Source organism: Neophocaena asiaeorientalis, unplaced genomic scaffold (genome assembly GCF_003031525.2).
Source record: "Neophocaena asiaeorientalis asiaeorientalis breed wild unplaced genomic scaffold, Neophocaena_asiaeorientalis_V1.1 scaffold897, whole genome shotgun sequence".
Taxonomy (NCBI): Eukaryota; Metazoa; Chordata; class Mammalia; order Artiodactyla; family Phocoenidae; genus Neophocaena; species Neophocaena asiaeorientalis.
This window is the reverse complement of record NW_020172015.1, coordinates 157297-172405: the sequence shown is the minus strand read 5'-3', so window position 1 is coordinate 172405 and position 15109 is coordinate 157297. Positions and strand designations below refer to the sequence as shown.

At 45.6% G+C, this 15109-nt stretch overlaps 1 protein-coding gene across 1 annotated transcript in view; it reads right to left on the bottom strand.

Moving 5' to 3' along the window:
• Positions 1-266: 266 nt before the first annotated feature.
• Positions 267-15109, bottom strand: part of ATP12A (ATPase H+/K+ transporting non-gastric alpha2 subunit) — a 28523-nt gene continuing 13680 nt past the window's right edge. Inside the window, exons 11-22 of the mRNA XM_024751256.1 lie at positions 14860-15052; positions 12829-13004; positions 11983-12119; positions 9255-9405; positions 4413-4581; positions 4164-4318; positions 2894-3017; positions 2618-2763; positions 2069-2202; positions 1839-1940; positions 1343-1434; positions 267-1258 (exon numbers count right to left, since the gene is read on the bottom strand). Coding sequence (XP_024607024.1) covers positions 1230-1258; positions 1343-1434; positions 1839-1940; positions 2069-2202; positions 2618-2763; positions 2894-3017; positions 4164-4318; positions 4413-4581; positions 9255-9405; positions 11983-12119; positions 12829-13004; positions 14860-15052 — 1608 coding nt within the window. The 3' untranslated portion in view covers positions 267-1229. The remainder of the gene's footprint in view (positions 1259-1342; positions 1435-1838; positions 1941-2068; positions 2203-2617; positions 2764-2893; positions 3018-4163; positions 4319-4412; positions 4582-9254; positions 9406-11982; positions 12120-12828; positions 13005-14859; positions 15053-15109) is intronic.

Sequence of the window (15109 nt, the reverse complement as noted above, 5' to 3'; positions counted from 1 at the left end):
GGAGAAGAGGTGGAGAAGCAGCCACTGAATGGGAAAAGCTCACCAATGTCATCCTGTCAAATCAGTTTGTGCTGGGCGTGCAGCTGATGACGGAAAGGCTGTGAAAACAGCTTTCTCTCGCACGCTGCTGCTGACGGACAGACCCTTCCACAGAAATTCTGCCTTAAAAGTGTGCGCACATCAGAGAGGGGACAAAGCAACGATGTTGGTGAGGGAAGAGTTCAGACCTTCCATGGAAAAGTAAAATGACCAGAAGAAGTAAAAAAAAAAAAAAAAAAAAAAAAATTGAAATCACATCTGTCCTATGCTCTGCATTTTAGACAAACTCAAATTAATTAGAACACCACCCTCAGGCCTAGTTTTATAAAACATCTTTTACTTAAAAACGAGGCCTCTCTGGGGTGTCAATATGGGTGTGAGCACACATGTTACACATGAATAAACCTAAGTTAAAGCATGAAACATAAAATTAGTGCTGCAGAGTGCTTTGCGACTGTCTTACAAGAAATAAATATTACGTGTTAAGTCACAATGGTCCTCCACTGAGGATGAATCCTGGTAAATGAAAACCCTTTTGGGCCAGGGGAGAACCTGGGGCTAGCCTATGCCAACGCCCCCCGGGGCTCCCTTTTGGAGCTGGTGGTCAGGGTGGTCAGCTCGGGAGGAGGGAGGGCATCACAGGACCACGCCTCAGAGTCAAACTGAGGTCGTCCCAGTTGCTGTGATGTAAATGTGCCATCGCTTCATCCCTTGCAAACCTCTAGCTGAATTAGCCTTTTCTGAGCAAGGTGACTGTGAAGTAATAAATTCCCTGGGAATTCACAGGAATCTTAGGGAGGTCACTGGACTTTTAACAGAGTGTGGAATGGAGGTTTGAGCAGTCCTGTCTAGAATTAAGGGACAGCGAGACCCCAGCAGATGTCTGGATTACCCGAGATTATTTAACACGAGTGACCTTTATATACATATAAACACGCCATGCTTCCCTACACCGTTCCCTTGAAATTCACATATTTTAAAATAACGAGATAGATATATAAATTAAAATCATGTATAAACAGTTAAATCTCTGCTTTAAATTACAAAACATTAGTGAGCATCTTTCCTACAGTTCTGTCATTTCTTAAACGCGTTCTGACGATGTCCCCACGGCTGCAATCGCCCAGCTGGCGGCCGGAAGATGAAGAACATTCTGACGTGCAGCTGGGGGCTCGGGAAGTAAGGTGATCTTAATAGTACATGTTCTTATCCCACCAGCCTATAGAGGTAGAAAACAGTAAGCTAGAAACTGAGGGGAGTCTGTTGCACTAGACAGAGACCCCCAAATCATACTACTACTTACTTCCAGGGTAGAGTCTGATGGCCAGTTTCCGCACCTCATCATACACCCAGATCAGAACAGCGTGTGGTACAGCCACGAACCAGTACTGAGGCCTGGGAGGGGGCGGAGGGAGGGAGATGAGACCCACGCACCCAGAGGGGGGCCCGCCCCACAAGTGGAGGAGCTTCTCGGTCACTTCCCTGCCTCACTGGAGAGAACGACGCCACTGCGTCACACAGCGTAAAACCACACTGGACTGTGACCACTAGAAACAACGCCTGCCTGGGAAGTGGTCTGCCGGACGAGGGTACAGACGGGATGGTGAGGGATGGAAAACCCACCTCGTCTTCTGAAAAAAACTAGCAGGTCAAAGGCTCAGACTGATATAAAACCGGTTTCATTTTACCTCCTTTGAAAGACTTGAGGGGAAAGAGTCTCTGGAACCCTAGTGATTATTTAGGCCGTGACAGCAGATGGCGGCTCACTCCTCCCTCCCCACCGTTGAAGGGAACCTCACCGAAGCATCGTGAAGTTCAGGGCCACGATACTCCCGAGGCCGTAGGAGAGGATTAGCGCGATGATAACCTGCGAGGCAATCCCCACCCAGATGACTTTATTTCTGTAAGACACAAAAGCGAACAGATTCTGAACTCCCAGGCTCAGCCCCACACACCCAGCACAGTCAACGCGTCGTCATCCCGGCAGCAAAGGCCCAGGCTGAACCATGAGGGTGGATGCCGGCCGTACCTGAAGAGACCCTGCTGGAAGATGGAATTCCTCCGGGTTTTCCTGATGATCAGATCTGCTATTTGCTGGATCATGATGCCAACAAAGAATGCTGTGTAGCCCGTCCATTCTAGGTATTTCCTCTGGTAGCTTGTCTGTCAACGGCCAGAGAAAGAGAAGTCCATGAGGGCCAGGATGGAAGCTTCAGGGAGGCATCAGCACACTTCCGTAAGCCTCTACTCTCTCCCCCTCACCAAGACTGAGCGAGGATCCCCTCCTTGTGGTTGGAAAGAAACCTTTCTTGCCTTTAACCGGCTGAGTAGGAAAAGACGCTAACTTAATGGATTTGGCCCAACTGTGGCAATGTTGGCTGGTTACTCTTACACACCTATCGCAAAGCTAATGTGAAAAGGTGAGCTCTAGGCACCTAACTCGAGAGGTGAGCTGAGCCCCGACAGAGGCAAACCGCTGTGACCAAGGGGCCCACAAGCCCCGTTAACCGAGAAAGCTGTCACCTGCTTTGTCCCCTCACGGTTCCCAGGAGGACACTGCTGGAGGGCCCGCCCTTACCCATTCTTGTCCATAGCTGTCTTCCAAGTCGTTCACGTAGCCCTTTTCCCACTCCACCCGGAGGTTAAGGAGAGTGCTGGGTCGAAAGCCCTCCTGCGCGTACATGGTGAAATATACAACAAAAGCTCCCAGGGCCTGCATGAGGCCTGAAAGAACAGAAGAGGTTCTGTAATGACTTCAGAATTGCCCCGACCTCATTCTCCTCTGGGTTCCTCCTCACGTCCCAACCCCGCCCCACAAGGCGAAAAGAATTCTCTGGGAGGCCCCTCCTCGCACCAATATGCAGGTAGGAGTACACGGCAAGTGGCTTGTTCACCAGTCTGTCCTTCTTCTTGTGGCGAGGCTTCCTGTTCATAATGTCACTTTCAGCTTTCTCATAAGCCAGGGCGATGGAGGGAATCTAGAGGGAGAGAGACCCCGTGAGGCCCGGCGCTGAAACACTATGACACAAGGGGACAGCAGCTGCATAGCCAGGGGCTGGGGCGTGGCAGTGGGGTTAGGGAACGGGTCTCTCCAGGGTGCAGGCCTCAGGGTGTGTCGTCTGTAGAGAATTTAAGAATCAGTTGGCTTCTGATCATTGCCTTGTGCTTCCAGTTCTAAACAATGCTAGTTATAAAGCGCTTTTCTCTCCTTCTGTCGTCTCCCACTTCGCCCGGCCACTGACCAGTGGTCCTCTCACAGGTCCTCCCCCGCTGGAGGGCAGAGAATCTGCATTTCTAACCAGGTCCCTGGTGATGCCTGGAAGAACCACTAGAGTGGAGAAAATGAGCAAACTTCAACGGCCTGGAAAGTGATCTGACTGCAGGCTCTGGGGCCTCAGCTCCCCACTAACGTAAAGATACCCCCAGCCCCCTGCAGCGTGGAGGGTGCCCTGCAGCTGTCCTATGAGACGAGGGAGGAGGCAGCAACTTGCAGGGCTATGAGTTCTGCTGCTGCCTGTCACCTGTGTAAGCCAGAGCCACGGGAATAACTGCCACGAAGCTTTCTTAAAGGGATTCGTCCGAGAAGGGGAGAGGGTTTAGGTGACGTTACTGTAGGTCAGCGTGCCGCTTTACAGAGTGTTAATCGTGGCTACTTCTTACTGTGTTTGGTGAGGGGCTTCGGGGTCACAGATTCTTTTACTTAACAAGGAGTGGCTGTGGGTTATCACTTCAGCCACTGGGCCCCCAGCAGTACAGGGACTACTTTGATGACATCTGCATCTTCTCAAAAGAAAAGGGAGGCCTGTGAGCTGAAACTGACTAATGGCATGCTTTTTCGGAATGGTGAAGAACTTATATCTTGAAAAGTTCTTATATGGAGCGCAGTGGTTTTAATTTTCAAACATATGACAGATCTCTCTAGTCCTTTGCTCTGAAGTGTGGTTGGTGGACCAGCAAACTCGGCATCACTTAAGAGCTTGTCAGAAATGCAGAACTTCAGGCCCCATCACGTCGAGGTTTGAGAAGCATTGATTTAGTGCATCTCTTGCTCTTGAAGGTAATGACTCTGAAGTTTCCATCACCTGGGGGATTTATCAGACGCTGTTCCCTTTAGGGCTACTTACTATGTCTGTGCCCAAGTCGATGAACAAGATAGTAATGGTGCCAATGGGCAGGGGAAGCCCAGCGATGATGTAGATCAGAAAGGGGCAGAGCTCAGCGATGTTCTTGGTCAGGGTGTATGCGATAGTCTTCTTTAGGTTGTCAAAGATCAGGCGACCTAGGCAAAGACGTTACGTTTCTCCTTATAGGACTCGCTTCTGATTTTGCAGGTGGCCCCAGCCCTCGCTAAGACCCCTTGAGACCCCACTCACCTTCCTCCACCCCTGTGACGATGGACGCGAAGTTGTCATCCAGCAAGACCATGTCGGCTGCACTTTTGGCTGCATCAGAACCCGTTATCCCCATGGCGATCCCGATGTCTGCCTTCTTTAGAGCCGGGGAGTCGTTAACTCCGTCCCCTGTCACAGCGACAATAGCATCCTATGGGGACACCAAGAGGAGGTGAGTGAGCAGCCTGGGCAGGAGACACCCACTCCCTTTGTCTTGAGGCTGCGAGGTCAGCCAGAGGCAAAATGAAGGCCCGCTTTGGGTTTGGGGGGAGAGATTAAGACAGCAAATCCCAGAAGCAAGAGCAACAAGCTCCAAACAAGATGTGTGCGAATAATTAAAACCAATGTGAATCCAAATTGGAAAGGAAGAAGTGAAACTGTCACTGTTTGCAGATGACCTGAGACTAAGCAAAGAAAATCCTAGACTCCACCAGAAAACTATTAGAACTAATAAGTACAAAATTAGCAAATAGAAATCTGTTGCATTTCTATACACTAACAACGCACTCTCAGGAGAAATGAAGAAAACAATCCCACTCACAATTGCATCAAAAAGAATAAAATACCTAGGGATAAATTTAACTGAGGAGGTAAAAGACCTGTACTTGGAAAACTATAAGACACTGATGAAAGATACTGAAGATGACACAAACAGATAGAAAGAGATACTGTGTTCCTAGATTGGAATAATATTGTTAAAATGACCATACTACCCAAGGCAATCTACAGACTCAATGCCATCTCTATCAAAATATCAATGACATTTTTCACAGAAGTAGAATAAGTAATTATAAAATTTGTATGGAACCATAAAAGACCCCAAATAGACAAAACAATCTTGAGAAAAAACACCAAAGCTGGAGGTATCACACTTCCTGATTTCAAACTATACCACAAAACTACAGTAATCAAAACAGTATGGTACTGGCACAAAAAACAGACACATGGATCAATGGAACAGAACAGAGAGCCCAGAAACAAACCCACACTAATGTGGGCAATTAACCTACAACAAATGAGGCAAGAATATACAATGGAGGAAAGACAGCCTCTTTACTATATGATGTTGGGAAAACTGGACAGCTACATGCAGAAGAATGAAACTGGACCACTTTCTCACACCATATACAAAAATAGACTCAAAATGGATCAAAGACTTAAATGTAAATGTAAGATATGAAACCGTAAAACTCCTAGAAGGATACATAGGCAGTACACCTTTGACATCAGTCTTAGCAATATTTTTTTGGATCTCTCTTCTCAGGCAGGGGAAACAAGAGCAAAAGTGAACAAGTGGGACTATATCAAACCAGAAAGCTTTTGCACAGCCAAGGCAATTATCAGCAAAACAAAAAGGCAACCTACTGAATGGGAGAAGATATTTGCAAATGATATATCCAACAAGGGGTTAATATCCAAACTATACAAAGAGCTCATACAACCTGACATTAAAAAATAAACAATCCAATTAAAAACTGGACAGAGAACCTGAATAGACATTTCTCCAAAGAAGATATATAGGTGGCCAACAGGCATATGAAAAGATGCTCCATACCACTAATCATAAGGAAAATGCAAATCAAAGCCACAATGATGTACCATCTCACACCTGTGAGAATGGCTATTATCAAAATGACAACCAGGGACTTCCCTGGCGGTCCAGTGGTTAAGGCTTCGCCTTCCAGTGCATGGGGTGCGGGTTCAATCCCTGGTTGGGGAAGTAAGATCCCACATGTCTCGTGGCCAAAAAACCAAAATATAAAACAGAAGCAATATTGTAATAAATTTAATAAAGACTTAAAAAAAATACAACCAATAGCAAGTGTTGGCAAGGATATGGAAGAAAGGGAACACCTGTGCACTGTTGATAGGACTGTAAATTGGTGCAGACACTATGGAAACCAGTATGGAGGTTCCTCAGAAATTTAAAGATAGAACTACCAGTGGATCCAGCAATTCCACTTCTGGGTATTTTTCTGAAGAAAACAAAAGCACCAATTAGGTAAGATACATGCACCCCAATGTTCATTGCAGTATTATTTACAATAGTCAAGATATGGAAGGAACCCAAATGCCCATGAATAGGTGAATGGATAAAGAGGATGTGGTGTGTAAATTTGTTACTCCGCCATAAAAAAAAGGAATGAAATCTTGTCAGTTGCAACAATGTGGATGGACCTAGAGGGTGTTATGCTCCACATGACATAAGTCAGAGAAAGACAGATAGCGTATGATTTTACTTATATGTGGAATCTACAAAACAAATGAACAAACATGACAAAACAGAAACAGTCATAGATACAGAGAACAGGTGGTTGCCAGAGGGGAGGGTGGGGGTGTTGAGTGAAACAAGCATGGGGGATGAAGACACACTTTCAGTTACAAAATAAATGAGTTGCAGGGGTGAAATGTACAGCGTGGGAGACACAGTCAACATGTAATATCTTTGTAAGGGGACAGGTGGTAATTGAATTAATTGTTGTGATCATTTTGAATTGTAAAGAAATATCAAATCATTATGTTGCATACCAGGAACTAACAGTGTTGTAGCTCAGTTATACGTAAAAACAAACAAACAAACAAACACATAAAAAAAGAGATCAGATTTGTGGTTACCAGAGGTGGGGGGGTGAGGGGAGGTGGAATTGGAGGAAGGGGGTCAAAGGTACCAACTCCCAGTTACAAGGAGTACTGGGGATGTAACATACAACATTACAGGAAAGCTGTTGAGAATTCATCCTGAGTCCCCATCACAGGAAAAAATTTTTTTTTCATTTTCTTTAATTTTGTATCTATATGAGACAGTTGTTCATTAAACTTACTGTGGTAATCATTTCATGACATATGCTTTTCTTTAATTTTGTATCTATATGAGACAGCTGTTCATTAAACTTACTGTGGTAATCATTTCATGACATATGCTTTTCTTTAATTTTGTATCTATATGAGACAGCTGTTCATTAAACTTACTGTGGTAATCATTTCATGACATATGCTTTTCTTTAATTTTGTATCTATATGAGACAGCTGTTCATTAAACTTACTGTGGTAATCATTTCATGACATATGCTTTTCTTTAATTTTGTATCTATATGAGACAGCTGTTCATTAAACTTACTGTGGTAATCATTTCATGACATATGCTTTTCTTTAATTTTGTATCTATATGAGACAGCTGTTCATTAAACTTACTGTGGTAATCATTTCATGACATATGCTTTTCTTTAATTTTGTATCTATATGAGACAGCTGTTCATTAAACTTACTGTGGTAATCATTTCATGACATATGCTTTTCTTTAATTTTGTATCTATATGAGACAGCTGTTCATTAAACTTACTGTGGTAATCATTTCATGACATATGCTTTTCTTTAATTTTGTATCTATATGAGACAGCTGTTCATTAAACTTACTGTGGTAATCATTTCATGACATATGCTTTTCTTTAATTTTGTATCTATATGAGACAGCTGTTCATTAAACTTACTGTGGTAATCATTTCATGACATATGCTTTTCTTTAATTTTGTATCTATATGAGACAGCTGTTCATTAAACTTACTGTGGTAATCATTTCATGACATATGCTTTTCTTTAATTTTGTATCTATATGAGACAGCTGTTCATTAAACTTACTGTGGTAATCATTTCATGACATATGCTTTTCTTTAATTTTGTATCTATATGAGACAGCTGTTCATTAAACTTACTGTGGTAATCATTTCATGACATATGCTTTTCTTTAATTTTGTATCTATATGAGACAGCTGTTCATTAAACTTACTGTGGTAATCATTTCATGACATATGCTTTTCTTTAATTTTGTATCTATATGAGACAGCTGTTCATTAAACTTACTGTGGTAATCATTTCATGACATATGCTTTTCTTTAATTTTGTATCTATATGAGACAGCTGTTCATTAAACTTACTGTGGTAATCATTTCATGACATATGCTTTTCTTTAATTTTGTATCTATATGAGACAGCTGTTCATTAAACTTACTGTGGTAATCATTTCATGACATATGCTTTTCTTTAATTTTGTATCTATATGAGACAGCTGTTCATTAAACTTACTGTGGTAATCATTTCATGACATATGCTTTTCTTTAATTTTGTATCTATATGAGACAGCTGTTCATTAAACTTACTGTGGTAATCATTTCATGACATATGCTTTTCTTTAATTTTGTATCTATATGAGACAGCTGTTCATTAAACTTACTGTGGTAATCATTTCATGACATATGCTTTTCTTTAATTTTGTATCTATATGAGACAGCTGTTCATTAAACTTACTGTGGTAATCATTTCATGACATATGCTTTTCTTTAATTTTGTATCTATATGAGACAGCTGTTCATTAAACTTACTGTGGTAATCATTTCATGACATATGCTTTTCTTTAATTTTGTATCTATATGAGACAGCTGTTCATTAAACTTACTGTGGTAATCATTTCATGACATACGCAAGTCAGACTGCTATGCTGCACGCCTTAAACTTACACAGTGCTGTGCGTCAATTATATCTCCACAAACCTGGAGGGAGAAAACCCAGTGTGTGTGCAGGCGACAGTGGGTACGCTGTCTTATGGCTTTGCGCTTTCTGTTCTGCGTCCACTCACATCCCCCATAGCTCCAAACTTCCCTGTCGCAAGGCCCTTGGGGAGCCTGCAGCAAGGCCCCAGGGTGAGCAGAGGGTCAGCCCCGACGGGTGGAGATGTGGGGTGGTGAGGATGGGGGCCCAGCGCTCAGCGTTGCATGTCCCCGTGGGATGGTGACAGACCTGGAAGGCTCCCCCAGTGCTGCGTCCACCCACCTGCCTCTGACAGCCCTCCACAATGATCAGCTTCTGCTGGGGGGACGTCCGGGCAAAGACGATCTCCGAGTGGTTGGCCAAGAGCTCGTCCAGCTGCGCCGGGCTCATGTCCTTTAGCTCCATGCCGGTCACCACAGCGGCCTTAGCGTCCCTAGAAGGGCAGAAGGAACTGGCTGAGGCTCAAGGTTGAAACACTGTTCTGGGCGGGAGGTGGGCTGAACTTCTTTGATTTTACCTGGAACCCAAAGTCCTGACACCTAGTCCTCTGGTGGGATAACCGGGTGTGTGAGTACTGGGGATACTTTGGTCTCATTTCAAGACAGTGAACTCAGGCTGACAAATAAGGCATTTCCTTGCGTCACTCAACAGTAGGAAAAAGCCAATTAGCCATTTCCTTCCAGGAATGTGTGAGAGGTGGTACTTCCCGGGGCAATGCTTTACTCAACAAGTAAAAGGAGGGTAAAAAAAACCTGCCTGTTTGTACGTTTTGGGTCCTAGAATCCAGCGTATGCCTAAACACATGGGTAACAATTCTTTACTGTCATTTCCTATTTATAGTGTCTGCTATGCCATGAGCTATGCAGGGAGAAAAGTTTATTGAGGTCTTCTCTGAGGAAAGCTTTTAACTGCTGACTATAAAAGTGAGGTTCTAGAAACCCTGTGCAGATCTGACTGTGCTGTCCCCTGTGCACACTCTCCCGAGGCTTCCGCTGTGCTTTGAGCAGACCCCGGAATCCCTACTCGGTCTGCAGGGCTGGGTGCAGCCCATGCCATCTGTCCCTTCTGACTCTTGCCAGCAGCCCACTAGGCTTCTCAGTTCTGAGCCTCCGGACTCTCCGTGCAAAGGCCTCACACGTCCTGCTACGTCAACTTCCCTTCCCTTGGTGAACACTCCAGCCTTCTAATCTCAGCTTAAACATCCTTAAGTACAAAACACTGCATGCTTTTTTCATTCTTAAAGTTCTGAGCTTTTTTCCTTTTTTTTTAGGTCTGTTCTTTCCTATCGGTGCTAAATATTGGAATTCTAGCACTTGACTCAAACTACAGGTCTTCCTATATTCTGGTAAGAAAATGTATATACATGGGGCTTCCCTGGTGGCACAGTGGTTAAGAATCCGCCTGCCAGTGCAGGGGACATGGGTTGGAGCCCTGGTCTGGGAAGATCCCACACGCCGCGGAGCAACTAAGCCTGTGCGCCACAACTACTGAGCCTGCGCTCTAGAGCCCGCGAGCCACAACTACTGAAGCCCGCACCCCTAGAGCCCGTGCTCTGCAACAAGAGAAGCCACCGCAATGAGAAGCCCACGCACCACAACAAAGAGTAGCCCCTGCTCGCCGCAACCAGAGAAAGCCCGCACTCAGTAACGGAGACCCAATGCAGCCAAAAATAAATAAATAAAAAAGTAAATAAAAAAATTAAAAAAAAAAAACAAATAAAAGTAAGTTAAGAAAGAAAGGGTGTTTCCTTTCTCCCCAGAGCTGCAAAAAGTGTTATTCTATGATCATGAAGCTGGAGTTGATACAGTGGACAATTGAAAACGTTCACAAAGCATCCACCCCTTTCTCCTGTGTGGTAACTTGTAGGAAAAAGTATAATCCTATTATTTAAAAAATCAAAACAGATAAACAAAAGCTCCAAACCTGTCTTCATAGATGAATGCTATTGACACAAAGGAGCAGTGGAGACCCTTGGACTTCAGATACCGCTGCTGTGCCCAGAGGCCGTTCAACTGTTTGGTTGTCTTAACTGGTAATTCGTTGCCCTGGTAGTAATTCACTACCTGACAGCTCTATGTTCCTAAAAGGCATAAATGCTTGGGTAAACTAGAAGAGGCTCTTTGGTTTTTCCCTTTTTTCCCCACATGCATGAAAGTATAATAAAGCCAATGACACTAATTTTCAAACTAAGACTTTGGAGCCTTTGACTCATATAAATGATCAACAGTCCAGGCTCCCACTGCCAGCTCCTTCGTCCCTGTGTGTCCTTCACTGAACTTACCACATCACAGTTAATTTATTTTTCTTCCCTTCTGGCTCAATGGAAAGCTCCCCAAATGTGGGGAGAGTGTCTGGTCTGTTTCTGCTATAGCTCCAGTGTCTGGCACAGTGCCTGGTAGACACTAGGCACTCAACAATTATTTGTTGAAAGAATACAGAACAAATGGACAGATGACTGGACTAAAGGATGAACATGATTTAAAGAATTAGGAGACACAAGAAAAACAGTCTTTCCTTACGAAGCTTCCATTCTATTTACTACCAAGTAAAAAGTAAAGAGAAGTATGTTTCCACAGCTACACATTATGAAGCCAATGGAATAAATACGCAAGATGCAGACTGGGAGGGCACATGGAATGCAAAGTGTTCTCAATATTCTTGATTATACAACTGCATCAATGGCTGGTAATTTCCTGTAAAGTCTTTGCTTCAGTTTCTTCACGCTAAGTCAGGCACTTAAGTTTTCAGATCTACTTCATTGGGTTGAAATTTCATACAAGACATGCATACAGGTAACCCTCATGGTATCAGTACCATGCCTGGCACATGTCCGGCGCTCAATCCAATTTTGAGGAAGGAATGGATACATACATTATAGAGTAAAGCAGCCTCGCATAACCCTGAGAGGATATCTGGCAGGAAGGGGTTTGCGCCCACAGCATGGCTCTTTAGAGGCAACAGGGCCCCGTGGCTAAGAACCTGAGTTCTGCTGGGTGGGTTCCGAGCTCACCGCTTGTTAACCTGTGCCACAGCAACGTTGAGGCGTTTTGCAATGTCTTCCACCGTCTCACTGTTGGCGGAAATGATACCTACACTCTTGGCAATAGCTTTGGCTGTGATTGGATGATCGCCAGTAACCATGATGATCTAGAACACAAACAGTGAGAAGGGCATGTGGACGGTGAGGGACTCAGGTACCCGAGCAGGGACCACTCTGGCATCGCCTGCTCCACCATGGCCCCGTACAGCACAGCTAGGGGTGACTATGCTTTGCCCTAATGAGCCGTCCTTGATCTTTAGGTCAAAGAAGCAGCTGTCTTTGAAGGGCACACTGATCCCACGAGATCTACCCTTGCTCCTAAGCTTCTTACATTTCCTCCTCTGACATCCAGCCTTTCCTTCGGACATAACTTATCTGTGAAAGGGCTGACAGGATGTCTCCTTGGGCAGCTTCATGACGCTGCACAGCCTTGGGATTTACACGGTAATGGAATTCACATTTTGGCTTTTGTATCAGGAGGGAAATGGAGTATGGAAGCTGGACCTCGAGATTAAGCAATAAAACCTATTACTGTCTATCACAGTCTAGGGCAAGATGTGACCACCTCATGGCACAGGGACACAGCTTTCTGCTCGCTGCAGTTACTCTTGTGGCTTATTCCACACAGACACAATCACTTTGCTTTTATGGGACAGTTACTAAAATCTTAGTACAGTGAAAGTGGAGACTAAAAAAAGGGGAATTATGACATTTAGTTGAAGAGACCTAAATACTGACTCTCCCATGACAAATGTTCCTAGAAAGGGATCCAACATCAATGGAGGACTTGTTAATTCAGGAATGTGTAAGTCCCACCTTGATCCCTGCACTCCGGCACTTGGTGACCGCATCAGGGACCGTGGACCGAGGCGGGTCGATCATCGATAAGAGGCCCACAAAACAGAAGTTGGAAGTAGGAAAGTTCATTGTGTCTACATCAAATGAATAGGTTGCTGGAAACTCATCTGCTGGCAGGTAGAGATGACAGAAACCTGAAATGGGTATAAATTTGGGAGTCAATGAAACTAGGATAAGAAATGACACAAGAAAGAAGGAACAACAACAAAGAAAAAAGAATGAAAGAAAGAAGGAACGTTTTCATACACTCTCAGTCCTTTGTATTTTACCAATACTTTAGAGTTTAACCAGAACTGTTTAATTCCTTCAGTTCCATAACACATGTTGTTTTTAGGAAAGACATGTTTCATCCCAAAATAATTTACTCTGTGCCCATTAGGTTCTCTGTTATGTTCTGGAAACAGAAAGCCCAGAAGTGGACAGCCTTTACTTCTCAAGAGGTTGCAGTTTAGTGGGGGACAGACACAAAGAGATGAAGAGCCCGGAGCGTGGTGAGTACCACAGAGCAGGGCTACGCTCAGCCACCTGAGAACAGGAAAGACTTCACCAAGGAGGTCATGTGAGCTCACTCTTGAGCAAGGAGTCGATGTTTCCCGGGGAAAGAAGGGAGGACAGGCGGTGGGAAGGCCCTTTTCGGCAGAGAAAACAAAATGTGCTCCTGCGTAGACCAGGGAAGGAACTGGGGCGTCAGGGGAAGGGCACGATGTTCAGCCTTTAATCACGTGGGAGGGAAAGGTCAGACGTGAGGGTCCTAGAGCAACTCAGACGGGCAGCAATCCTGCCTTGAAAGGATGCTTGGTGCTGGGGGGCGCGCTTCAAGCATTATCAACTCATTTATGTATTTTATTTGCTTTACAGACTCAAATGTCCTTTAGAAACACACATTCCAGATTCCATCTCTACTGGCAAGAGCTCTCACGATGTTTAACGAGCCTTATCGTCAGTATGAACTTCTGCTACCTTGAACCCATCCATCACCCTGTAGTTCAGAGCTGCTGTTTCGTTGGCCCCCGATTCTCCCAGCAGAACATGTCCTGTGATACCCCCCTTACGTTGCCACTGACAGGCTTCTGCCACGGTGGCCGTGCTTCTAAGGTTCCTTCCACCTCTAACGACACCTTCTCTCAGTTACTGGCAGTACGTTTTCCCTAACTGCTCAGTGGGAAACTTCAACATTTTTTTTTTTTTTCTTTCTTTTTTTTGCGGTACGCGGGCCTCTCACTGCTGTGGCCTCTCCCGTTGCAGAGCACAGGCTCCGGACGCGCAGGCTCAGCGGCCATGGCTCACGGGCCCAGCCTCTCTGCGGCATGTGGGATCTTCCCGGACCGGGGCACGAACCCGTGTCCCCTGCATCGGCAGGCGGACTCTCAACCACTGCGCCACCAGGAAGGCCCCTCAACATTTTTTTAAACTTACTTTTCCCCTCTAATTAGCAGCTAAGTCTTACCAATTCTGCCTCCACAGTCTCTGTATGTGACCTTCACGTTCCCGTTGCCTGGGATCAAATCCCTTTTCGCCTGAGTGAGGGCAGCACCTCCCGCTGAGACCCACTCTGCTCCTGTCCCCGCCAAGAAGGGCGCTGCAAGCCAACCTCCACACGACCCTTCTAGCCCTGTGTCCCAGGACCGTGGTACCTCGTCCACCTGCAGCCTCGACAAGGCGCGTGCCACTCCATCCGTTCCCACCGCTGTGCTCTGGCCCACGAGGTTCCCTCTGCGTGAGTGCGCTCCCTACCTCCCTTCAAGTTCCCTCACTCAAAGTCCAGAATGAAATGCAACCCGTGCCACAGTAACTTCCCAGATTTCCCTGATCTGGAAGGGCCCGCCCCTCACACTATCCATCACAGTGTGTCTTGTACGTTGACCATTCCTCCTTTATGACTCAAGTGGACGCCAGAGCTACTCCGCTACATCACAGGCCCGTCTCCTCGTGTGCCAGAGGCCGGCAGAGAGCCGCGGGCCTCACGGGCGGGATCAGGGCTCTGCTCACCCAGCACGCGCTCCCCCAGGCCGCCCAGCTCCATGTACGCCGTGTGGAAGGCCTTGGCCGTGCTCTTGTCCAGAGGCTGCTCCTGGCCGTTGACCATGATGGTGCTGCACTTCTCCAGGACCCGCTCGGGGGCCCCTTTCATCACCACGAGGAAACGCTTGTCACTGGGGTCGTCTGTCTCGTGTATGGAGAGCTGCGGGGGAAAGGGGTCGAGCATGTTCAGTGTGGCATTGGGCAATGACACCGTCTT